Source organism: Lepidothrix coronata, unplaced genomic scaffold (genome assembly GCF_001604755.1).
Source record: "Lepidothrix coronata isolate B3197 unplaced genomic scaffold, Lepidothrix_coronata-1.0 Scaffold262, whole genome shotgun sequence".
Taxonomy (NCBI): domain Eukaryota; kingdom Metazoa; phylum Chordata; class Aves; order Passeriformes; family Pipridae; genus Lepidothrix; species Lepidothrix coronata.
Genome location: NW_016690442.1, coordinates 648,039 through 673,335, shown reverse-complemented (window position 1 = coordinate 673,335; position 25,297 = coordinate 648,039). Strand labels below are relative to the sequence as shown.

The following is a 25,297-nucleotide window of genomic DNA, read 5'->3' as shown; positions in this document are numbered from 1 at the left end:
GCAATAGCTAAACAGAGCTTAGAGATCACCTGAACCTCCTGTAAGGAAATGGACTACTAAGTAGTAGGCTTAGTGCGTAAAGCACCTAAAGAAAAACTACTGTCAAGAAAATGTTTCTGTGAAGGAACAATTTCCTTCTGTGCCCTTATCAGCATCTTTACATAAAGAAAGCACCTTGTACCAAAGAGTTCAATCCTTGCCATATACATGGGGCCACAAAACACATTCGTTCTTTTCATATTTCTTTCTCCTATAAAGGTTCTTGAGCACATTTCACACTAAAATAGTAGCTACTTTCTCAAACTACAAGCATTCAGAAACACAACTGCCTCTGGGATGGTATAATTTCTCCGTCAATTCAGTAACAATTTATCAGTGCTTATGTTTGTCAGGACACCAGTCACCTGTTCATTAGAGAATGAAACCAAAATATATTATTAATTAGTTAACTAGACTATATACTCAGCAAAGCCTAGCTAACCTGATCCCTACGGGTTTAGAAATCTCTTTGTAAACAGACTGGTTTTGGAAAGGGCCTTCACTAATCATCATAAAGGTAGAGATTTTGCCCAGTTTGAATTTGCAAGCAGGATTTGTCCAGCTCTCCTTTCTGGAAGACAAACTCCTATAGAGCCCCAAGTAAAACACTTGAGGCACAAGAAAGGTTATCCTAGCTGAAAATGAAGAGACCAATCAATTTTCCTGCTTCACAGGTAGAAAACAGCCCCAGAGTGGGGCAAAAGCACAGAAAGGAACTAATTTGCTGATGCACAATCTTCTGAATTCTCTTTATTCTCGTCCAGTTGAACATTTAAGAGCTGATTTCTTCCTCCCTCCCCCTTTCCAGCTTTAACATGCTGGCTACAGCAGCATGAGGTCATGGTGCGACATCACAAAATTCCCTGCAGAAGCCAGTGGGAGGAGAGGCTTTCTTGGGTGGGTGCCAAGCTTCTGTTCAGACACATACAACCTTAGTACATTTTTCATGCTCTATTTGCTAATTAACAAGGAAAAGAAAGCCATGAAGCTGAAAGTCCAGACGTTTCTTTCAGATTTGGTCCCCCATACAAGCACACAAGCAGAATTGTGTCCAAAGCCAGGCTTTCTCTACGTGCATGAGGAAAGACCTCAAGGGCACCTTACCTTTACATAGTCACCTGCAGCACAAGAACAGGAGTCACCTCTAAGGCCAACACATGAATTTAATTTAGGATTAGTCAGCAGAAGGTGCCTGAATAGTGTATTAGCCCCAACTACACAGACTCAAATATATCCAACTTTGGCCAGATCAGATCTAAATTTCAGCTTTAGCAAGAGAGAGACATATCAAGCCATTAGAGGTCACCTCAGGTGAGTTCTGAATCTGCTCAGAGGGTGCTCAGAGGGTCTATTTTAGACACTCAGGATACCAAAACGCCTCAGCATGTCACCCACACAAGCTTGTCAGCACTTTCTCTCTCATCTTCTTCCGATTGTAATTGTGGACAATGATACTATGCCCACTTGTATCTATACAGCAGACTTGCAGCAACTCACTGCACATTCCAGAACAGATTACAGTAGTTTCTAAATAATCTGCCTGTCTGTCATACACTGTTTCATATACTGTAAGCACTTAGTTCATTGAGACTCTCAAACTGCATCAGTATGTTTTATGCTAAGTTTGAACACGGGCTTCCTAGGGAAAAGCCTGTTAACTTACAATAAGGTCCATGAGTATTGTTCAGGTCTGTATTGGGTCTATCTGAGCTGGAATTCATTTCCCCACAGTAGCCCTCACAGTGCTGTGCTTTGCACTGGTAGGTAGAAGGGTGTTGATAACACACCAGTGTTTTGGCTACTGCTGAGCACAGCATCAGCACTGTAACATTCCTTCTTCAATCGAGGGCAAGATCCTGGGAGGGGACACAAGTAGACCAGCTGGCCCAAACTGACCAAAGGGATATTCCAGACTATATGACATCAGCTCAGATATAAAAGCTAAGACAAGGAGCAGGAAGGCAGGCATTCATTGTCTCCAGTGGCTGCCTGCTGAGAAACCGTCATGCATGCTGAAGCCCTGCTTCTCGGAGGTGGCCGACCATCGCTGCTCATGGGAAGTAGAGAATAAACTGTGTTATCTTCCACTTCACTTCGCTTTTGCGCGTACAAGCTTCCACTTTGTTTTTTGCTTCAAATAAACTACCTTATCCCAATGCACGAGTTGTTTTTCCACTCTGTCACTCCCTGTCCAGCTGGGAAGGGGAGTGACAGAGCGGCTGGGGGGGCACCTAGCATCCAGCTAAGGTCAATCCACCAAAAGACCACACAGTACTACTGAGAAACACCTCTGAGAGGGAAGTGAGACAATGCCAACAGAGCAGAGCAAGGGAGTTACCTGGCAGTGCAGTGTGCTGGTGAGCATCTTCGGTGGGAAGCATCAGCAAGCACATCCAGAGAGTACAGAGGAGATAACGGATTGAACTGGAAAGTCAAGAGATTTTATTTAAGCAAAGTGTTAAAAGAAATAGTCTCCAGATACAGCTGCTCAGATCTATTCCCTATAGCTGTTCATACAAAGAAGACCTTTCCAACACCTCAAGGGGTGAAACTAGATGAGAACAGACTCTCACTTCAGACAAAAGGCTAACACAAAGGGGGCAACAGCAAATCTCACAACAGACAGCCTTAGCACACTCCTCTTTCAACTCACTTTATTAAAAATGCTGGTTGACTAAGAGCATAAGTGCTCTACTGCTGCATGCCTTGAGCAAAATGTTTGCTTCTCTTTCAGAAAGCCTCTTGTCTACCTTCACATTGTAGAGAGAAAAGTCACTGTTATGAATGGTGCAAGCACAGAATTTCCCACAGAGCAGTTCCCATATTCCCTATGGTTGTATGTATCACTGAAACAGACCTCTAGAAGACTCAGGTGCACCAGGTTCAGTTCACACATAGCTCCCAATTCATTCCACAGCAAGTGAGCTGCTCCTTCCACTCCCAACTGACCTCACAAGCTCCCTTTGCAAACTGCTTAAAACAAACTTCTGAAATACTGCATAGTCAGGCTAATCTAAGATCCTTTGTTAGACAAATCCTGAAAGCATCAAACCTGCACAAGATAGCTTGTTGTAAAAGATGCAATAGTTAGGACAGAAATGGAATAATCTGGTCAAACAATGCATGAAGCAAACTTTCCTCAATATGTAAATAGAAGGTTTAAACCGGTAGTTTCTCCGAGGTATGTGGATTATACTTCCATTCAGCATCTCCTCTTTATTTATAATTCACACCTCGAGCAGGAAGTTCATTTCCATCTGCTTTTCAAAGTGCTACACCAATCTCCAGAACACTTTTCTTGTATTACTAGGATAACTGATGCATTTTTAAATAAGGATAAATGAACAACCTACAGCTGTAGCAGAACTCATCATACAGGCTATCTGCAACTCCAGAACTCAGTATACTAGGCCTTTACCCTAAACCTTTCTGAGAAACAAGATGGATCACAAAGCTGCTGCCATCAGGGAGCTCCTCCTTAAGTGGGACTGTTAGTTTACTGTCAGTGAAGTAACACTGCAACTGCACAGCAGGGAGAATCACCAGGAACCCTCTGTAGCTGATTCAAGTTCATTTAAGAAAAACAAAAGTAATTTGTTTTGGTCATTTTAAAGCTCTACATAGTTATCATTCCTATCTCTAGCATTATAAAAGCAGCATGTGAAATGTTCTTGTTAATAGAAAATACACAACTGCACAAAGGCCTGAAAATCATTTCTTATCATACATGTATTTGTAGTCACCTGAAAGAGAAAACAGAATTCAGTCCTACTGCTCACCAACCATAAAACAACACACAGACGAATAGAAAGGAGTGTGCATGGCCAGGAACACTGTTAAAACGTGACTGCTCAAAATGAAGATCCTTTTTGCTTTCTGCTATTAAGAATCTGAGCTCTTATATCTTAAGTAAAAAAGTCTCCTAGCACTGAAGCTAAGACAGACTTATTGGAGAATATAAAAGTGCATACACAAGAGTTTTAGTTACAAGAATGCCTATTTTTCTTGCTTATCACCTCTTACATTTTCCTGTTACAGCTTCTATTTAACTGTACCATTTAAGCTCACCCTTTTTTTCGTTTCTCTGTTGATGAGACTATCAAGTAGAAGCCTGAGTCAAAAAAGGCAAAACAAAGCATTTCAAAAGAGAAAAATGTTCCAATTCTTATGGAATTTTGAGAGGCCAAAGGTCCTCCTTTCAAAAGGCATTTTTCCTTCCACTCACTGTCAGAGAGGAAGGCTTACACTGACCTAAAACAGGCAGATAAACAAAAGGAGTTCAGTTTAAATAGACAATATAATGCCTGAGAAATGGTTTGTGTTCAAAACCCAGAAGACATATCAGTTCACAAAATGAGAAGGGACAGGGCTGCCTTACCTCATGTGCACAGGCCACAATGTGTGGGAAATCAGAAGCCAGCACTGTGTTCTCTCTAGAGAGAAGGAAACCAAAAAATAAAAAAGGAAGAGCAGAGTCAGCTTACCTGGTTGCGATCTCTCTTCCCCATGGATGGTAACCAAAAACTGGAAGGAGGGCAGAGTCGAAAGGACAGGTGGGAGCAATCCCAATGAACGAACATGAGGGGGAAAAAAAAGGAGGGTTGGGGTAAGAAGAGAAGGGGAAGGGAAGAACAAAGATGGAGGGAGAAGGAAAAAGATTAAACATCATCAGGACCCATACTGAAAACAAGAAATTTCAAATCCAAGGAAGAAACCTAGATATCAACAGCTGGTGAAGGCTGGACCCATTGCACTGCAGCCAAGAGGTGCCATCCTTACCTACTCGTTCCCCAGCAAGAATAGCATCACAGGGATATCAAAGGATAGGCACCATGACTATTCCCAGTGCCGACTACAATTTAAATACACTAACTGGGAAAGGAGACAGAACAACAAAGAAAGAGAATTTCATGGCTGCCTTGTCAGCATGATTTCTGCAGCCTGGGTATGCACCCATAGTATGACTCCACACCAAAGCATTTAAAAAAACTAACATATAGGGCTTAGTCTCCTCTTACTGCCTTGTCAGCATGATTTCTGCAGCCTGGGTATGCACCCATAGTGTGACTCCACACCAAAGCATTTAAAAAAACTAACATATAGGGCTTAGTCTCCTCTTACCATGCAAAAGATCTGCAGTTATTACAATGGCACATTATAAGGGAGGAGGAAAGAAAAAACTGTAAACAAAAGGGCATTTGAGCAGTGTCCACACACTGGGGCAGCAATTCTAAGTAAGAAAACAGAGAAGCCACCAGTAGAGTACTGTCCCCCATTCCATAGGTTATGCTTAGGTTACTACCCAGCTCTTCATTCCCTTCAGCCCCAGGAGAGAAGGGGACCCTATAGTTCTTCATCCCCTCCCAAAGGTCTATACAACAGCTGTTAAGGGCCTTACTCTTTCTGGCGCGGATCACTAACAATATGACCTAGCCTCTCGGTGCCCAGGTTGCTCATGGAGGTCTCCTGAAACACAAAGACAGGTAAAGATTGCAAACTCACACAGTGAGCAGACATAATAGCTTGCAGCTGCCAGTAAGAACAAATCTTACTCCCCTGGGTCACATCCTTTCCTTACCAGCCCACTCTCAGCTAAACATATTCACTCTTACCTTTTAGAACCTCAGCTGAGCCAATTTAACTAAGTAGAATCTCAGAAAATCATTTAGTTTTATTTGTGAGGCTTGGTTTTTGTTATTTCAGTGATGATATTTGCTTGCAGAGGGGCTCACCAAGGACTGGACTAGTACAAACTATGCAGCACAACGATGCAGTTAAGAGCAAGAGAAACGACTGAGAAGTGCTTCTTTCCAGGTAGTCAGGGTCAGCTCGGCCACAAACAGGCTGAGAGACAGAACACTACACTATTCCACTAACAGCAGGGATTCACCAAGCACAGATGAATAAAATAAGGAGCAAAAGCACAAAGCTTTTGCCCTTTCCAAAAGCAGCAATTCAGCAGCAGGACCTCTAGCAGCTAAAAAGAGGTAGATCCTAGAAGAAAGGACTTGCACTGGGAGCACGTTCCTTCCTGTGAGACGCTGCCCTGCGTATGTGCTTGATGCTGGAATACACATACACACACAGCCTGAAGCACCAGCTGTTCACATCTGCATAGCAACTCCCTCCAAGAAGGAAGTATACTTTGCAGCAAGGGGCTGAAGAAGAGGGTATAAGTCTTTCACAGGTATGGTTTGTTTGTGCCAGATACACAGGCAAAACACACTCAAAGTTTGGTGGCAGTTGTAGCAGCAGGGGTGAAAGATGGGCTATTTGTTACAGCAGGAAAATTATTAACTTAAAGTGCCATAATGTTTAAATTTACAGTTTATTACTGTGTAAATTACAAGCCATACTTTTGGTAATTAGCAGCTCGCTGGCGGGGAGCTCTGAATGAAACTCATTATTTATGATTACAATTTCGAGAGAGATGGGGAAGGGGGAGCAGTGACCTCTGCTGCAAATGACAAAGATCCCTTTAAGGTGATGAAGATGAATTAAACAAGTAAATATTATCCTTCTCATTTGGATCATTAGAGGTGTGCCGCCAGGCCCAGCCACTTGCAGGTGGCCTGAGGAACCCTACCCAAAACCAGTCTCTTGCCAGCTAAGGATTCATATTTTAAACACTGGTTACAACTAAGCAAGGTGAGTGGAAGAAAGAAGGGGCAAACAAGAATCTTTCACGTATGACTGAACTGAAGGCAACTGTCACACTCCTCTAGACCCTGGGCCCCTCTAACACACCTTGCTAGCAGATTCTATCTATGGCCACTCAGCTCAGAACTTATGCCAGTGTTTTCAAAAGCACAGAGAATATTGCAATAAAAGACAAGCCAAACACAGCCAACACCTTCCTTCTCAGAAACTTCTTTTACAACAGTCAATGCTCCATGATGCAGACCCAAACAAGTGTATCCCTCCTTTTAAGCAGACATCTGCAAAGTATTGCTTATTCCTTTACAAAAAGGACTAATATTTTGTATGTTGGTTGCCCTATATATAATAAGACTAGTCAGTGGCTTTGGGTAGCTTTGTCTGCATTACTGCATATACCCTTTTATTCTTCTGTCACCCCACTAAAAATGCAACCGCTAAAACCACCTTCCTTTGCTGCCATTAATATCAGTCAGCCTCCCTATCTAAAATTTGGCCTTCCTTCACCTTTGAGCCACCTCTCTGCCCTTGTGGTCTCAGATGAGCATGCACAAGTCTCACGCTATCACCATTTTCCCCTACATTCTGTCTAAATGTTCTTGTTATTTACTCTGTCATTCATCTTCAGGCCTCCTTTCATACTACTTTCAGTGCTGATCAACTGTCTTTGCCACCCCAAACATGCCTTAAAATCCACTTAGTCACTCAATCAATTTCTGACAGTCAAAGCAGTTAAACAAATCAAACAATACATGAAACAAAAAATATAAAGAGCCACTTTCTGCAGAAGACAATTTACATGATATCTTAGAATAGTACTTCAAGACTGATCAGTATTGAAAATACAAAATTATCATCTTTCAAAAGGGCAATACCTTGCCAACAAGCCTCCTCCGACCTTTTCGGAGACAACGGGCAGCAGCTCCTGGAAGGCGATTCAGGCGAGCATGAAATCCTGGAAACCAAACCCAGAAAAACTGAGCAATGAACACAGAAGATTCTTTCTGACAAAACCACCAGGAAAAATCATTAGTCCAGTAATCAAATCAGATCCTCTGTCTCTTGTTTTCCAGTCTCAAAGATGTAGATACGCCAGTTTATCCACAAATCAAATAAAATCCGTATTTTTTTAAAAAAGAAGACTCAAGAATGTGGGCAGCTGGTAGGAATATTATAGTAAACTCTCCAATAGTGCAGTTTTTTTTAATTGGATCATGAAAAAAACCCAAAACAGATCACCAATACCATTTAAATGTAACACCTACAAACAGAATCTACTTCTCCCATCACAACAGAAGTTCTCAAACACATGGCATTCCTGATGGATCTCACCTCTCTGAGCTGGTCGTGAGGGCAAAAGGAACGTGGAAACTGAGAGCTTGTCCAGGCCTGAGTCAATCCTCTCCACTTCAGATCGGTGATCAGCTCCCCACTTAGGAAGAAGGTTGGGGACAGTGAATCCTGGAACACATTCTCCTTCATAAAACCAATCACTTTGCTCATCATCTCCTAAAGAAACAGGATGGAATTAGCCACAAATAACATCAATGTAACCGGTGACAATCCCTCAAAATATTAGAAGTAGGCATATTTGGATGTGAAACAGCTGAAGTCTCATTAGGAATTCCTTCCTGAAGAGCCTCATATTTGTATTCCGTTTCAATGATCCTCAGTAACTATGGGGCCTCACTAAATGCTTTAAACTATCCAACTCATCAGTCTACAGAATTTCCCTATAGAACAAAGTCCTCTTTATAGACCTGCCTAGGGCAGCTTTAGCACTCTGTTGCTACTGCATCTCATCAACCTTAGTTCAGTGTTGTGTGATGTCTTATGCAGAACTCTTTCTCTGAAGTAATTACTGTGACAACGGTAGAGGCCAATCATTTGGCACACACTATAGGCAGTCACAGGAGAGATTTCACAAGAGAAAAAGACCAGGCTCACAGAGTAAGCAAAAGGAGCATGTTCACTGATGAGAAAGATCCCTACCCTCCTAAGACAGAAGCTAAGAGAAAAACACACAACTATCAGAAATGGTCACTTTGAGCATAAGCACTAACCATGCTGTGAGTTCTTCTCAATCAAAATTTCTTAGAATCTGTCAGAACTACAAACGCTCAGCAAAACTGAAGCAGCAGCAACAGAAGTCATGACAAAAGTCTCCGTAAAGCTGTGTCACTAATTAACGCAGCTGCAGCCTAAAACTGAACTGCATCAGGCACCATTCATAGTAAATCTGTCAGGCCAGAAACTCCCTGAGAGTGGTAGCCCATGAGCAGTGTATGAAAAAAGCAGGAGGAAGGCAAAGAACCTGACACACGTAGCTTTTCAGTAGTCCAACTAACAAACAGTCCCATCTAACTGCAAGGTCCTTCATCTTGCCTTAAAAAACTAACACACCTGACTTAGGGAAAACTCTCAGTTACCTACCATTAAGTCTCAACTCAAGCATCCCCACTTACTCTCCTTTCCTCACAGTTACATTACTCCTGACCAAAGTCTATGATGCCTACCCACACATCTTGCCAGGAAAAAAAAAAAAAAAAGGGAAACCCCACCATACCCTAAAAAAAAAATCTAAACAAACAAACAAACAAAAAACCCCCAACAGTACAAGAAACTAAGAAAATCTCAGCCTAGTAAGAATGCTGCAATCTTGCACATAACAGAAGCAGCAACACACAAAACCAACTCCAATCAGCAACAAGTAGGACAGCCAGAACACTTCAGCCCAAAGCTCTGACATTGCCTTTTATTTCTGTGATATATCAGTTGACCTACCACTTATATCTTAAAATATAAACATCCTTCTGCATCTCTTGGTAAATTAAAATTAAATAATGTTGCATAGTTCTTCTAAGTGATCACAATTTGTGCAAAACTATCCCTTCCATTTTGGGTCTATGAGCATAGTGCAGTGTCATATCTCAAATCACTACTTTTGTATTTCATAAAACAAACTTTAACAATCAGGATCATATGCTAATACTCCAGTAATTTTCACTGTGAGAGATTCCAATGCGTGTAACAAATACAAACCAAAAAACCCACCTTACAATCAAATTATAAACTAGGACCATTCTCTGCTCATAGAAGTGTGCTGGTATGTGTAATTGCAATGATAACTCATTTAATTAGCAACAGCAAAAATATTACATGATGTAACCTCAAAAGAAGTAAGGGAAAAAACTACATTAATTTTAGTATGCTGCTAACTTAAATTTTCCATTATTCAGTTTGGAATTGTACTAGAAAACTATTTCTAAGAAGATGATCTGTGAGAAAAATAATTTTGTGCTCTCCCCATTTCACTGACCATAGACAGCTGTTGTTTTTTTACTTACTTTATGACTAGAAATTGTCCAAATTAAAAAAAAAAAAAAGGAGAGAGATATTTCTTATTTAGCCTGAAAGTCCAACAATATTTTTTAGCCTTTTTAACATAACGGTTAACATAACATCTTGGCCAGAAATCTATCACAGTATAAACTGTTTGAACAGACTGAGACCTGATGACTAGGATGTCACATCTCTTCTAGTACCTAGACAGGTAAGGCTGTAATTGGATTTTATTAATTTATCTGAGTCACATTTCTACATATTCTTGTATATTGAGTATCCTACTTCTAGTAGCAGCCAGAAGTTAATGTCTAAAACAGGGTATAAAACCAGGGCAAGTATATAGAGCAAGCATATAGACAAGTATATATATAGAGTATCCAGTCTACATCAATCTTACCTTGGGTGATGAAGTAAAACACTTCAGTCACCACCCTGCTTTATCAACTGATATACAAGTGCTCACTGATTTCGGCTACTCCCCAAACAATCATCAGTAAAAAGAGAAGACAAAAGATTTTACTTTTCTGTTGCTTTTGAAGAACCAGAGGCTGGAAACAGCTATTTTTCAGCAAAGGTCAAAGCTGATATTTGAAATCCCTAATTATACCCATGGAGATCACAACAGATTGACCCTACAGCCTAAAATATCATCAGAAAACATGTAAGCATATTTGCTATCATTGTGTTGCCTCACTCACAGATACCCAGGTCAGTAACAAGCTAGTGGAAGCAGCATTTCCTACTGAGCTACTGATGCTACTTCCCTTAGCACGCCTATATTCCCAGAAGAGACTTCATCCAAATCTTAGCCTGGTAAATGTGACAGAATCCTAGTGCACAGAATTGCAGGTCTCTAGGGTCACAGTCCACACGCTCCAAATATAGTCCTGAGTGCCTATGTGCCTACTACAACCTATTTCATACTTACTTCTGCCATATCTCCCATAAACTGGACACTGTGTTGCCACTGATAAATAAAACCAGATTACACTTCACACTCAAAACTCCTAAGAAATAATTTCTACAACAGACATTGAAAATACTAGGTTCAACTAATGCACACAAGGGCAAGGGAAGAACATATATTTAAAGAAATAAAACCAATCATGTATTACCGTCATCTTCTTAGCACAATTAGGTGACTTATCAGTATTAAGTAATTTTTTTTCACATCTTCTCTTTCTAGCCAGAGAGAAAACAACTAACAAATTCAGGCACTAATGGTGTGTAGACAACAACTAAAACATCTACAGAAACAAATCATAAGCCGTGTTCTTTCATTGTGGAGAGCTCTCAAATTCCCCTTGTACTTCCGTGCCTTTCCATAATAATAGCTTCTTATATTGCAAATATTGTGGATCTGATATACAAAGTATTTCAGCAGGAAGAGTGTACTGTTATGAAAATCACATTTTTGCAGCCCTCTCATTTCTTAACTTCTAGCCCCTCCGTGACACTGGCTTTTCTCCCACACTTCCCTCTTCGTCCCTCTTTAAACACAGACCTTTCTTTGTACTTGTAAAGAAAGGAAGAAAAATTCCCCAGCAGCACAGAAGGAAAACCACAAGACACTTGTTACCTTGTCGGCCCTCGTCATTGGTAAACAGGCCAGTATCACTGCTGCTGCACACACTGCTGGTTTCACTGGAACAAAAAACAAAATAAAAAAAAACATGGTTACAATTGCAGCAGGCACAAAACAAAAACCACTTTACTACATTCTACTGGCTTCTCCAAAACGCTTTACACATCTCAAAAAATTGCATTTCAGATACATGGACAGGACGTAACTGCTTTCTGTTATAACCTAGCAATGCTGCATCATTTGAAAAAGAGTAGAATCCTGTATCTAGTTTAGTTCTAAGTTATCAAAAAGTAATTAATACAGTGGCATTTGCCTCAGGTACGAGAATTAATAACCTAACTATGACATTGTCTGGAACACTCACCAGGAAATTAAGTGCAGTTAAAAACTCTGTCCTTGGGTCACTTAACAGCTACTGAAAACCCTCTGAAGTTCTCTACTTCAGATTCCCTTTTCTCAAAAATGTTACACTGATACACAAACCCTTCCTTCAACAGCAACTTTTATTTTATTTGGAGTGAAGAGCAGCTGGTACATTTACAACTCTTCAGCTAAATACCTTAGCACAGCATGAATTGTTGCTGCTGAATGCAACCTTGTTAGAGCATGCTTTGTGTTTGCTGAAGCAGTTAGGGGAGACTCTTAATTCTTGAACAGAAGAATAAAGCTAATAATTAATGTGTAGAAAGCCATTAACTGACTGTAGAGCTGGATAAATGTATGTAGGAGAAGTACATGCTCAGGTCAATACCAAGCATCTGATGGCTTTAATGCTGACATTAAATCAATCCTTAGACACTTCAGGCCGTACTTCCTCCAATTTAGCCAAGAGATACCAGGACAAGCAGAAACCACTTACTGCCTACTCCTGTAGCACTAAGATCTTAGATGCAAACACCTGGTGTACCTCAGCACTCAAATCAACCTCCCTTCTAGGCATGCTGTTCGAAAGTATCTCTGGATCCCTCTTCGCCAGGGAAACTCAATCATACTAGACACCAGTATCAACTGGAAACCCCTTGGTTCAGAAGGCTGAATGATGAGGGACCACAAAATATGTCACCCCAAAGAACTGCAGGCACACAATAAACCCCCCCATCCTGTGAGCATATTACTGCTCTTAGAAAATGCACCCTAAAGCACAGTCAACTCATCATGCTGGATGTATACAAACTCTGCATCTTCATCATTCTATAAAGGCCATTTATACTTAAAAGATGAACAAATTGTACATCATTCTCATATTTCAGTATTTAAGTTAATATCAAGTTCCAAATTAATCCATTACAAAGCTTGGCCATTCTTTCACCCTCCCACATAGTAGCAATTAAGGCCAAGGACTGAAAACCATGAATTAATTGTTTCATTCCTAGCTCTCCTACCAACTCACTGTATACCCTGGGCCAATCTCTTAGCAATCTTGCACAAAGGTGTCTGCTTTCTCTTTTGATAGCTTGGATTAACAGTCCTCATAAGCTGCAGATGTGAGGACCAAGTGACTCCTTCATAAGGGTTTTAGCATCCTCAGAGGAAAGGTGCCTGAGAAAGGAAAAAGCATTGTCAAGATTCCAGATCACATTAACAGTATTTAAAGCATCCTGTTGCACTGAGAGCTCTTTAGTTCCTTATAGATAAGCATCACTGCCAGTGCTTTACCGGAACAAACTTTCAGGAATCTGGTCTTCTTCACCACCCCTTTTACACTGCAGGGCTGAACACAAACTAGACTCCTACTACACGAGCCTTTCTGCAGGTCCAGTAAGCACTGATTAATGACCTCCACTTGCAAAGGAGGCTACTTACCTTAACCACGAAATAATGAACGCTATTGATCCGACAAGCTACTGCTATAGAGTGTTATTGATCACGCAATCTTTGGTTAAAATGGTCCTCATTTAGCAATTTCACTGTCAGAAACACCTGGAGCAAAGCATGCTTATAATTAAATAGTTTGGGGGAGTTAAAGTGAGAGGTGATGGACAGAGATCTCAGGTTTCCCCCATTTATTCTTTTGCCTGAGCTATTGTTTGTGTCAGGAGGGATATTGATTTTCTATAAAAATAAGAAAACAAGAGGCACCGAGGGGCTGCAGAAGGTCAGGCTGGGCTGGAGAAGGAGGGGAAGCTGAACACTCTGTCTTTGTCACTTGCCTTCCAAGAGAGAGGAATTTTTTCTTTATGGAGAAACTGGCCTCCAATTCATCAGCTTAGCCAGACTCTTGAATGCCACTGCAGGCTGTCATCGAAAGAGCTCCCTTCCAAAGGGTAAAGCAACTTAACTGCACACCCAGGATGAGCAATGGTTACACTCTCAGGCCAGAATATAGTAGTGGTTTTGGCTGGCATAGAGTTAAATATTTCTCATAGTAGCTCTATGGTTGTATGTTTTGGATTTGTGACCAAACCAGTGCCGGTAACACTGATGTTCTAGTTATTGCTGAGCAGTGCTTATACGGTGCCAGTGCTGTCTCTGTTTTTCACACTGCCCCACCAGTGAGCAGGCTGGGGGTGCATGAGAAGGTGGGAGGGGACACAGCTGTGACAGCTGACCCCAGCTGAATACAGGAATATTCCATACCATATGGTGTCATGCTCAGCAATAAAAACTGGGAAAAAGAAGGAGGAATCTGGGGACATTTGGAATAATGGCGTTTGTCTTGCCAAATAACTGCTACAAATGATGAAGTTCTGTATTCCTGGAAATGGCTGAACATCTGCCTGCTGATAGGAAGTAGGGAATTTCTTATTTTGCTTTGCTTGTGCACATAGCTTTTGCTTTACCTACTAAAATGAATTCACCTCAACTCGGGAGTTTTCTCATTTTTACTCTTCCACTTCTCTCCCCCATCCCACTGCGGGGGAGTGAGCAGGCAGCTATGTGGGGCTGAGCTGCCTATACAGATCAATCCACAACAAACACATAAGCATTAAACCAGCAAAATCTCACAGCATTGCTAGGCCAGCAGAATCCCCAGTTCGAAAAAGTCACACTAAAAGTTCTGGCACTTGAAAATAGATGAGAGCAATTGCACATCTTTCACTAGTAAGCATGCCACTGAAAGTCATTTTTCAGACAGCTCTTGTACTATGGTTTGTTCAGTCCTCAAACCAAACCAAACCCAGACCTGGAAGTACCAACAAGAGAAAGAACTTCAGCACTCTATATATTTGCCTTTGCTTTATTATGGCTGCAGGGAATCTCAAAGCACTAAAGGGGCAGAAGGGCATGCTACTTCTAACAGTTAACTTAGCAGTTAACTGTCACCTTTGTACAAATATACAAACGACTGCTTAAACCACTTGCTTCCTCTGTTGTTTCCACAATTATTTATAGATCAGGCATTGAGTCGTGTCATTACCCAATTCAAAACCATCATCATTTCCTCATCATGTTCTTGCACATCCCTCCTTCTCTCAATTTGTGTTCACCTCTTGCCACGTTTGGCAAACAATTTCAAAGATTTCATTTCATGCACATGTTGAATCATAACACTGCAGCTCATCTTCCTCCAGGAAAAGACTGGGAGCAGTCCCACGAGCAAACTATAAAAAACTACCTCCTTGTTAAGAATTCATATCCAAGACTTTCTCAGTGAATGGGAGTTTATCGACTGAATACAGGAGGGTTTTTGATCTAACTTAGGATAAAAAGCCTTCTAGAAAGCAGAGAAAAATACTGGATACTTCGGCATTTACAGATTCATTCCTGCATAACAAAGAAAATCAAGTGTCAGTGGAGGGGAGGAAAAAGAAGGTGGAAAAAAAAAACGGTTCTCAATATACAGCTTAGTTTGCCTGAAAACCCACTCCGTTTGTGACACTCCCTACTGCTAGAGGAGTGAACAGTGGCGGAACCACTTCAGTATGAAAGTTTTGTAAATCACCAGATCACCACAGATTGCTTCCAAGTCCCACAAGCAGCATCAGTCACCCTTCCTTGTGATGACAACCACACCATTCACCCCCCTAGGCATCCAATTTTCTTCTCCCTTCCTCAGGATATGCCCTTGTCATACATCTGTGCAAAGTACTTCTCTTACTGTACCAGAAAAAAACATCTAGAGGACAGTGGGAGTGAGGTAAGCACAGCCAGTTTCACTCTGCTGCTAGCAGCAAAGTGCTATATTTAGAGCAGCAGAGACCAAAGCATGATCCTTCATTGCCATAAGGGATACTCTGCACTGAAGAGGGTTCTATGTATTTCTCCCTCCAACTTTGACCCTCCCCAGTGAGTCATAGCACAGATCACCCATGTGGTGTTGCAGAGGTCAAATATTCCAAGCCCTAGCTTTCTGAAGAGAATTCCAAGGATTTGGCAGCAGATGGTAAGTGTCATTTGGTGCATACACTTGCACAATAATTAGTTTGAGAGCAAGGGACAACTGAGAGAGAACAAATCAGCATGGTCCTCAAGTAACAGTCTGGACATAGCTCTTTATTAACTCTTTCAAAGGCTGGAACAAATAAAGGCTGGATGAAAGCCTGATGGTTTAAGTTCAAGTTTGACATGATGGAACAGACTCTGATTGGTGAAAAAATAAACAAACAACTCAAGGAACACTGTCCATCACTGCCACATCAAGGAAGGGTATCTCTCAGTCCATCATCACTGACATGCAACATTCAGGAGCTACTCAGCACATTCCTCTTCCTGGAATACCAACAAATAGCTCTGAAAAGATAAAACTGCTTTTAACAACTAGTAGCAAAAAGGCATCCACAAGTCTCTTGTAAAGACCCACTTTTTAGCAACAATAGCCACTCTTAAAGGAAAAAAGTGACCACTTTTTTGCTACTTCCAGCCTGTAACAGTTACATACAAACCACACTGACCCACTAAAAATGCAATAGTGGTCCCCTGGGCCAGGACAGTGAGGACTTATTACAACCTAAGCTCTTCACAATGTCCCAGAAAATACCGCTGAGAAGTTTGAGCTTCCAGCTGTTATCCACAAAGCTGTAATAACAAAGTGCCACCTGTCCACTCTGACAAACGGCAGGAGCTAGACTGTCAGAACACTTAAATGAACCTTAACATATGAACAATCATACTGGATCAAGCAGTTATACTTTCCAAATGCACTGCCCTCTGTCTGATAGGGCCTGTTACAGTGGATGGTTTAAGAAAAGAACATGAGAACATGACAAATGCAGACTCCTCTGTATACTTCTCCAGCTTCTAGCTGTCAGTAGTCTAAGGACTTCCTGAGCTGGATCTTTCATCTGGTCTGTAATGTTTAACAGACCCTGATAAATCTAGGCTCCACATACCACTTCTGAACATACTTAATCTTTGACCTCCAAAATGTCCTGCAGTAGAGTTCCAAATCTCATGTTTCATGAAATATGGGGGTTTTGTTTTACATGTTTCCTCAATGTCTGCTGCTTCTTACACAATGATAATTAGAAAATAAACAATCACATTCATTTTCTGTATGCCATTCGTTAAGAAATGTCCTCCATTTGGTTCTCAGCAGTTACTTCTTTTCTAATCTGAAAAATCTTTTCAGACAGAAGCAGTTTTATAATGCCAAACCTTCTACAGAAAGAATAAAAGTCACACTCGAGGGAAAAACTTCCCAAGGTTTTTAAACTCCCAAGTTTTTTTTAAATTCAGACCATGATATTTAAATGTCTCTTTTTAATCCCTTCTGAAATTCTGACAGAAATTCATCAAAGTTCTCCAAAACTGGACATGAAGACACGCCAGACACAGGCTTATCCTGTAAGTAATTCAAGTTCCCCTCAACTTCTTCATCATCTCCCTACATTCTCCCCATAGCTAGCCTTTCAGGACCAGATCAGAGCAGAGATGTAGAACTGCAAGCAAGATGTTTAGACTGAGGTTCACACAGTACCTGTACAGCAGTAATGATGGGAGGTCTTATCTGTTCTCTATTACTACCTATGGTAAATTTTGAAAACAAGAAACTGAGATCAGTTCATATCAATCACACAAGTGCCAAAGGTGGACTTACTCTCCAAACCGCAGGCCACAAGCATGCCACTTTGTAGCTGCAGGGCCACAGACATTTCAGAGGACTCCTTGAGTAACAGGAGCCAGAAACATATCAGCTTCCCAACTTATCAAGGAAGCATTTCGGGCCATTATACAGCGCTGACAGGAAAGACTTGGAAAGAATCTACAGTTTGGAAGTAGCTGAGATACTTCTCCTCTTCAAAGAGAGAGCAGCACTGAATAATTTTGATAAGAACTTCAAAAAGCAAGGCATGGGATTTACAAGCAGCTGCAGCAAGGCAGGGAAGAAACCAAGATCTCACCATTCTGACATGTTTTCATCTGAGCCCTGTTTCTGATCATCAGCTTCACACTCCATCCGCTCCTTCCTTCCCCCTTTGCTGAGGAAGGGCCTGTTCTCTCCTGATTCACAAAGGCCATGACTGGATGATGTCCAAGGGGCATTTTCTTTCCAGCGTGAAAGGCGCTGTTTCTTGGCTGACTTGAACCTGCAACCCCTCTCACAGTTCCACTCTGACACCCTGAGCTTTTGCTGGAGACTGGCAGCCACCTCTGATGTCACACGTTTGACTTTCCGTCGGCGCCTGAGAGGTCGACAGGGTGCATTCTCTGTAAAGGAGTCTGATTCATGCCACAGGTGCTGCTTGCTCCTCAGGGTGGCACTAAGAGCTGGGTGTCGTTTGACCACTGCCATGTCATCAGAGTCACTGAAATTAGCTGTCAGCACCTCACGGCAATCCTTGATAGCTTCGTCCAAGCTGGACTCTGAGGCCTCACTGTAGCAGCAGGCGTGCTCTGCCTGATGCGCAAAGTCCGAGCGTCGCTTACGACCCCGTCTCTTGCGGAGCTGTCGCCGCTGCTGCCGTGGGCTTAGTGCCATCTCTTCCCATAGCTCATCCAGTTTGTTTTGTTCTGAAGTCTGCTCTAAGGCTGAGGCCAAGTCATGCACCAGTTCATCCATTGGCAATGCCTGTGAAAAATGACAACAATTACCACCAGACATAAACACTGCTACCAACATATCACTGGACTGTAGTATGCTATAGCCTTTGTAACATTAATCAAGTTAGACACTTACTTTAGAGTTGCCTGGGAGGACCCAATGCAGGACAACTGCCACTTCTTGGGCTAACACTCACTTCTTCCTTTGGCAAGGGTTAAATCCCTCTTCTAGCCATTGTGGCACAGAGCTCCATACTGCAGCAGGTGAGTCAAGTGCTCTGTGTCTGAAAAGGCCTTAAGGTTGCATCTTTTGCGTTGAAGCAGCATGCTCTATTACACATCCTAAGGGTATGAAAGCCTGCAACTAGTTTGCTACCTCCACTAGGTAAGCCACAGAGAAGGATTAGCCTGCTCGACAAACAGATTGCATCTTCCAAAAAGGAGACAAACAGCAAAGCTGGCAGTAAAACAGATGGTAAAACAGGTATTTTGCAGGCCAGTATCACTTCAACAGCAAAATAAGGCGCGCGGGACTCCGCGCTCCTTAGAACAGGGTGTATGAGACCGAGCCCAAACTCCTACTGCCGAAAAATCCCACCCCTTTCACCTCAGGGCTGCCAGTGTGCCATTCCCAAAGTCCTGGGCAAATCCCTCACCTCACAACCCCTCCCTCCCTCTCCGTGCCTTGCAGACGTGGGATTTCTCTCCTCACCGGGCTCAGAAACACCCGCACCCCCATCCCGGTGAAACCACCCGCTGCCGGAGGCCGCCTCCCTTAGTCCTCAGGGACCCGGCCGCACCGACCCCCTCCTCTGGGGAGAAGCTGCTGCTTTTGCTCGACAGCCCCCAACCCCGCCGGGAACACCTGTCCTCAGCGCCCCGGCCCCACCGGCTCCCGCCAGGACCCCCGACCCCACTCACCGGCCAGCGCCCCGCTCCGCCAGCCCCTCGTCAGCGCCGCTTCCGGCCTGCCCGGGCCACTTCCTCCGCCCGCCCCGCCCGCGGGGCGGGTCTGCCGGCGGGCCGGGTGGGGTAATGCCGACATGGAGCCCGCCGAGCCCTGCCAGGCCGGCGCAGCCCTCGCCCCGCGGCCGGCCGGCTTCTGAGCGCGGGTGGCCAGTGTCCGTTGCGTCTCTGTTTGCGCTGTGGTTGGTGCCGCTGGTGAAGACATTACAGATTCCTTACCCGCTAACGGGGCAGCCCTTCCCATATACTTACTCTCTAGTTGCTTGGTTATTGTATTTTATTTTTAATAGACAAACAATAAACTCCGCACTCGAACTCCTCCATTTCGCTGCTGGCTAATTGTGTGTATCCTGAATTAAACCTCTCAGTGTTACTTCCCTCTCCTTAAGCCTTGCATCTCTTTTCCTCTAATTCCATTTAACATATCACCAGCAGCCATCAGAATAAAGCTCGGTGCGACCCTGCCACCATCCAGTTTTGCTTAGCATTTCTTTTTATTTCTCAATTTTCATGATATTTCTTCGGGTTTGTTTTTTGGGGTTTTTTTCTTTGTTTGTTTGGGGTTTTTTTGGTTTGGTTTGGTTTTGGTTTTTGGTTTTTTGGGGTTTTTGTTTTGGTTTTTTTTCCGGGAAGGGACAGGGTTTCGTTCTTGTTGGTTTTTTGTTTGTTTTCGGTTTTGCTTTGTTTTCGGGGGGGAATTTTTGGAGGGTTTTGTTTGTTGTTTTTTTTGTTTGAGGGGGGTGTTTGTTCTTGCAACTCAGGTGGCTGCACTCACATTCAAGCCGATACTGATTCATTTTTCAAGTAATGTTTTACGAGGCAGCATACCAAAAGTTTTGTCAAAGTCCATAGCTTGCAGTATTCACTAATTTTGTAAATCCAATCAAGAGAAAGTAATCAGATTTGTCTCAATGTGATTTGTTCTCTATAAATGTATGCTGCTGCTTATTGCTCATAAATCTCTTATCCTTTGCATTTTTTCTCCCCCCCCCTTCTGTTTATTCCATCGTGTTGCCAGGGTCACAAGTAATTCTAAAAGGGTGATAATTGCCAAGATCACTGCTTCCTCCCTGCTCCCCCGACCTCACCCCGCAAAATACTGGCAAAGTACTTGCTTTTCCTCAGTCCTCTAGCGCTCTCCCAAGTTTGTCAACATACTTCAAAAATAGCCGAATCCTTGAGTTTGCCATTGATTCCTACACCCCAATAGGAAAAGCTTCGTTTAGCTTTACTGATTTTTCTACATGCTGTTTATCTAACCAGTCCTCTATGTTCTTCCGAGCTGTCACGTTAACATTTTCATTACCTTTTATTTATCTGACAAATTTCCTTGGAAAGGAGATATTAAAAGAAGAAAAATAGTCATTAGGTAGATAATTTTTATCCCATTTCCAAGAGCTGACTTGATTAAAGTTATTTTCTGTGCACCAATTTGCCTGTAAAATTCTGTCCTTTTGTCTTTTTTAACCCTTTCTGTGGCAGTAACTCACCTTACTTGCTGGCAGTATTTTGTTTTCCTCGCCAGTTTCCTATTGCCAACACAGGGGTTTTCTTTTTACTCTCAGATCTGAGAGCAAATCCCTCCTAAAATCTAATCCTGTTTCACCGCTGCAATCCTTTTTCATGCTTCAGGATATAAAACAGCTACAAAATGTATGGGTTAGAAAGAAACTCCCCTGATGGGAAGGTTATTTTGTAAACATCCACTTCAGAGCTTACCCCTTCATTTCAAGTAATCGGTACTGGCTGCCGTTCCAGGCAGGATAACAAACCACACAAACAATTGTGTACAAGAAATCCTGTGTTCAGATGTCCTGGGGAGATGGCAGCAGATGCCCACTCTAATTTTCCCCTCATTTTCCCAACTAGTTCTATGCTGTTTCTGTAGGTCAGCAAACTGTTCTGCAACTGGTATGAATTGCACTTCACATGTCCATTTTTTTTTTCTCATTTTCAACACTCCAACCCAAATTTCAGCAGATGTCAGCATTTGGCCTGAGTAAAGACAACAGATTGATGCACAGGGTTGATTTTCTGGGACAGAGATAGGGCAAAAGCAAGAGACAGGATGAAAGTGCTCTTACAATTACAGAAGTCCCAAAACCTAAGAAGGTGCAGCAGAGGAGCACTGATGTATACAGGGAAACATCAGAAAACTGGGAATAGGAGTTGAAGAAACATAATGAGACAGTTGGGGTAATCTGGTTTTGAGCAGTTTATGGTATTTCTGTCCAGTATTACAAGGTTCTCCCTGACATGGGCCAGCAACAGTAAATTTTGAATCCTTGCCTGCATTCAACTTCATCCCATGTTCCGGGCAAATTGTTTACTCCCTGAGTACTTGTAGGTTGCCTGCATGGACAATGGGAACTGGCCCATCTCCTCAGCACTAGTTTGGCTCGTGAAATGCTCCAGGGATACAAAATGTTCAGAAATCTTATCCCAGATGGATTGTTAGCTGTCACTAGGCTTTGTAAAGACAGGGATTTTTTTCCTGCCCAGAGGCTATGGTCACCTGTGCTGAACTGTTGCTGGGCCTGGAGACAGGAGAGGAGGTGTTAGTGGTGAGGGATGTTTCGGAGGCAAGCAGGAGAGGAAGGTCGGCTGGATGCTGGCCGCTCATCCGGAAATGCCTTCACCCAGCTCCCTCTCCGGTGAGCAGCAGGAGCCGTATGGCCCAGTAGGACAGGGAGAGCAGCAGGGTCATTGCTCTACCCCAGCAACTGCTCTGCCTGGTCCCATGGCACTTCTCAGCAAAACCTTCCAGGGGTTAAAAGGAAAAAGAGAGACAGAAAGGGGACAAGAGACAAAGGGAGGAATAAAGTCAAAAAATGTGCCGTGAAGCTTCTTGCAGCAAAATGCGGAGAAAGTCATTTCCAACTTCTTTCATCTCAGAGATGAAGCCACTAAATAAAAGGGCAGCGCAGAACACAAGGGCTTTTAATCTGTCTCATCTCCTTCATAATAACTGCAAATTTTCCCTGGGCTCCTGGGAGTGAGCCTCTTTCCTCTGTCTTTGCCTTATCTCCCCCCTCCATATTTCACAGCCGGCTCGGCTCCCCTCACTCGGCTGCCCCCGGCCTAGTCTCCGAAAGGCCTGTGGGAGCCGCCAGCTCCCAGGGCCTCATTGTTCCCGGCTTGGGAGGAAGCTCAGGGAGGGAATTGAAGGCAAGTCAAAGGGAAACGGCATCATCGCTGCTTCATTAATGGGAACCTTTCAGCAGAAAACATATCAGAGCGAGGTCTTTTCAGAGGCAGTAATTAGCAATTTGGAGCCTTCCCCCCTCAGGAGATGCAGCTGCGATCTAACAAGTGGGAGCAGCGCTCGCCTCCTTTTACGCTTCGTATTTATTGTTTTTCATTTTCTCCATCTTCCTCCCATTGTCCAGCCTCCTCCTCATGGCCAGATAAGGGCCCTTATTAATCACTCCCTTTTAATTCTTCATTAATGATAATAACTTTCTCTGGTGTGCGAAGAGGAGTTAATCTTTCCTGGGTATTGAGAAAGGACAGGGCTGAAAGGGAGGGAGGGAGAAGTGCACGGTGGACAAGGCTGTACTGCCATGCTTCCCTCCTGCCCCACCACCCGGAAGGAGTTTCTGAAGACTTTGGCTGTCAAGTTGCGAGTTGCCTGTTGGAAAGTCTTGGGCTCTCAGTTTAGTCAAGCTGTGTGGGTGTGGTGAGATGTACCTTGTCTCAGACATCCAGCCCTTACCAGAAACAAGTATATGTGGGCCAGAAGAAGAGACCTTCTCTGCATGTCTTTGCCAAACACTCACCAGTGTCTTGGTGTGACTAACTGGCTGAATCTACTTATTTTGTAAGAACGCTCCCTCGGACACCTTCAAAGCCCAGTTTCCCAACACCCAACACTGTCCAAGCTTAAACAGCACCTGAATGTGGACAGAAATGGCATCTGGGAGGCTCTGCAGATTACAAGGCCCTCTCTGGTTTCTCTCCCTGGCAGCTGGTACAGTCTGCCTTCGATTGCTCCCTGTCTTGGATTGCTCCCATCTGGAGGTGCCAGTCCACATCTTTGGGCATCTGTGTGAGATTACTGACAGCAGGCGGCCTCAGAATGGACAGCCCAGTGACAAAAGCTGGGTGAAATGGGCAGGGAGGGGAGGAGCTTCTCATGGAGGCTCTGGCTGTGTGTGTGAGGTAACGATCAGTGAATACTAGCCCCAAGAACACAGAGAGGACAGTGCCACAATCCAAACATGCTTACAGAGCTCAAGCTTCTTTTCCTGGTGTTTTGTACCACTGGCTTCGTGGGAAACCCTGTTAGTAAAGGCCATGCAACTGATCTAGTGGTAGCTTTAGCGGTGGATCTAGTGGTAGCCCTTTCTGAGTAACTGGGCATACCACTATCAATTAAGAATATTTTACTATTAACAAATATGAGGAAAAAAGGGGGGAATGCCACTGTCACCAGAATAAGTGGCTTCACAACCTCACTGAGGATTGTCAGGTTGGCAGCAGTGAGAGATGCTGAGGGAAGGGAACAAATGACATGCGGAGAACCCAGGAACTTCAATGCAGGAGCTCAAGTTAATCAGTCAATTGCAGAGACAGCTCTGTGTCCTTCCCTTACACAGTGGGTCCCATCCTAGCTTTACATTCCAGTGTTATTACATGGGTGTTGCCAAAGAAGCCAGTAACAGTTCAAATTAGTGACTCCCATGGCCCTGGAAGAATGAGTCACCACATGCTCCTTTGACAGACATTACCCCAACACCACCAGTATCAATGTGTGCTGATCTGAGGCAGTTGTCTGGCAGTGCTGGGAGTGGGTGGAGAAACCAAACTGCTGAGGGAGTCAGGGCAGGAGTGGAGAGAGACAGGAAAAAAAAAATTAAATTTGGTGTTTTCACTTCTTTGGTGTCATTTGCAGGGCAGATATCCTGTCTGCATTCTTTTACAGACCATGGCAGTAAGTACTTTTTTCTCTACAGTCAAAGCTCCTTTCTTGGCCCAACATCAGGACTCTTGCCAAAGGCTGTGGGACAGAGCAGGTCTGTTTATTTCTAGTTACTGTTTTACAAGCATCAGGTGGTGTTTGCCTAATATGCTCCAGTTCTCAGCTGTGTTTGAGGGTGCAGTGAAACTCAGGCCTACATCTATGTTCCTCTGAGCAATCTGCTGCTATTGTTTGCATCTTTGGCATTCATTTAATATGGACTTAGAGGATTCCTTATAGTCCCAATAATTAGGGATAACCTGTATTTCAACGTTCTGTGACAGACCTGTGCTTAATTTCCAGTGTCCCTAATACACAGTGGGGAGATGTCTGAAAGAACAGGCTATGAACTTGAAGTAATACCAAAAGTGGGGCTGGCCTATCTGTAAATGTTGTATTTTAATCTCACAGTGGGTCAAGCTACTCCTATTAAATGTGGGCTGGATTTTAGGTTTTATTGTTTTCCCACAGCACCTCTTCATGGGGCCAAAAGACCTCACTTGTACACAGCAAATGGAAGAGGTTTTCAGGCTTAACAGCAACAAATTGATGTTGTATTTTAAAAGATGGATCTTTTCTTTAGACTCACTGAATCAGAAATTCTCTGGTCTAACACTGCTCCCCTGTACTGTCAGGCCAGAAGGGTCTACCAAATCATCTCCTCCACCCTTACTGCCCCACTAGATGCTCTGCACCTTCTGGGACTGGTACCTGCCTTCACACATCCAGCAGTGGATGGACAAAGTCTGCATGGTAGAGACTGAGTGAGTTGAAGTGAGTGGAACCAGAAGGTTTGTGAAACCTGGTAGGTATGAACCCTCCTG

General features: G+C 43.2%; 1 protein-coding gene across 6 annotated transcripts in view; it reads right to left on the bottom strand.

Annotated features, from left to right (window-relative positions):
* Positions 1 to 19,579, bottom strand: part of GPATCH2L (G-patch domain containing 2 like) — a 35,408-nt gene extending 15,829 nt beyond the window's left edge. For 2 of the 6 annotated variants that reach the window (XM_017835712.1, XM_017835715.1), the window contains exons 1-8: positions 19,469 to 19,579; positions 17,908 to 18,575; positions 11,621 to 11,685; positions 8,029 to 8,205; positions 7,572 to 7,651; positions 5,438 to 5,505; positions 4,418 to 4,472; positions 2,378 to 2,463 (exon numbers count right to left, since the gene is read on the bottom strand). In XM_017835712.1, the coding sequence (XP_017691201.1) occupies positions 2,378 to 2,463; positions 4,418 to 4,472; positions 5,438 to 5,505; positions 7,572 to 7,651; positions 8,029 to 8,205; positions 11,621 to 11,685; positions 17,908 to 18,566 (1,190 nt within the window). In that variant the 5' untranslated portion in view covers positions 18,567 to 18,575; positions 19,469 to 19,579. Of the gene's footprint in view, positions 1 to 2,377; positions 2,464 to 4,417; positions 4,473 to 4,523; positions 4,564 to 5,437; positions 5,506 to 7,571; positions 7,652 to 8,028; positions 8,206 to 11,620; positions 11,686 to 17,907; positions 18,576 to 18,683; positions 18,890 to 19,468 lie in introns of all 6 variants that reach the window. The other 4 variants (XM_017835716.1, XM_017835717.1, XM_017835713.1 and 1 more) reach the window with 3 other exon arrangements.
* Between the last annotated feature and the right edge of the window lie 5,718 nt (positions 19,580 to 25,297).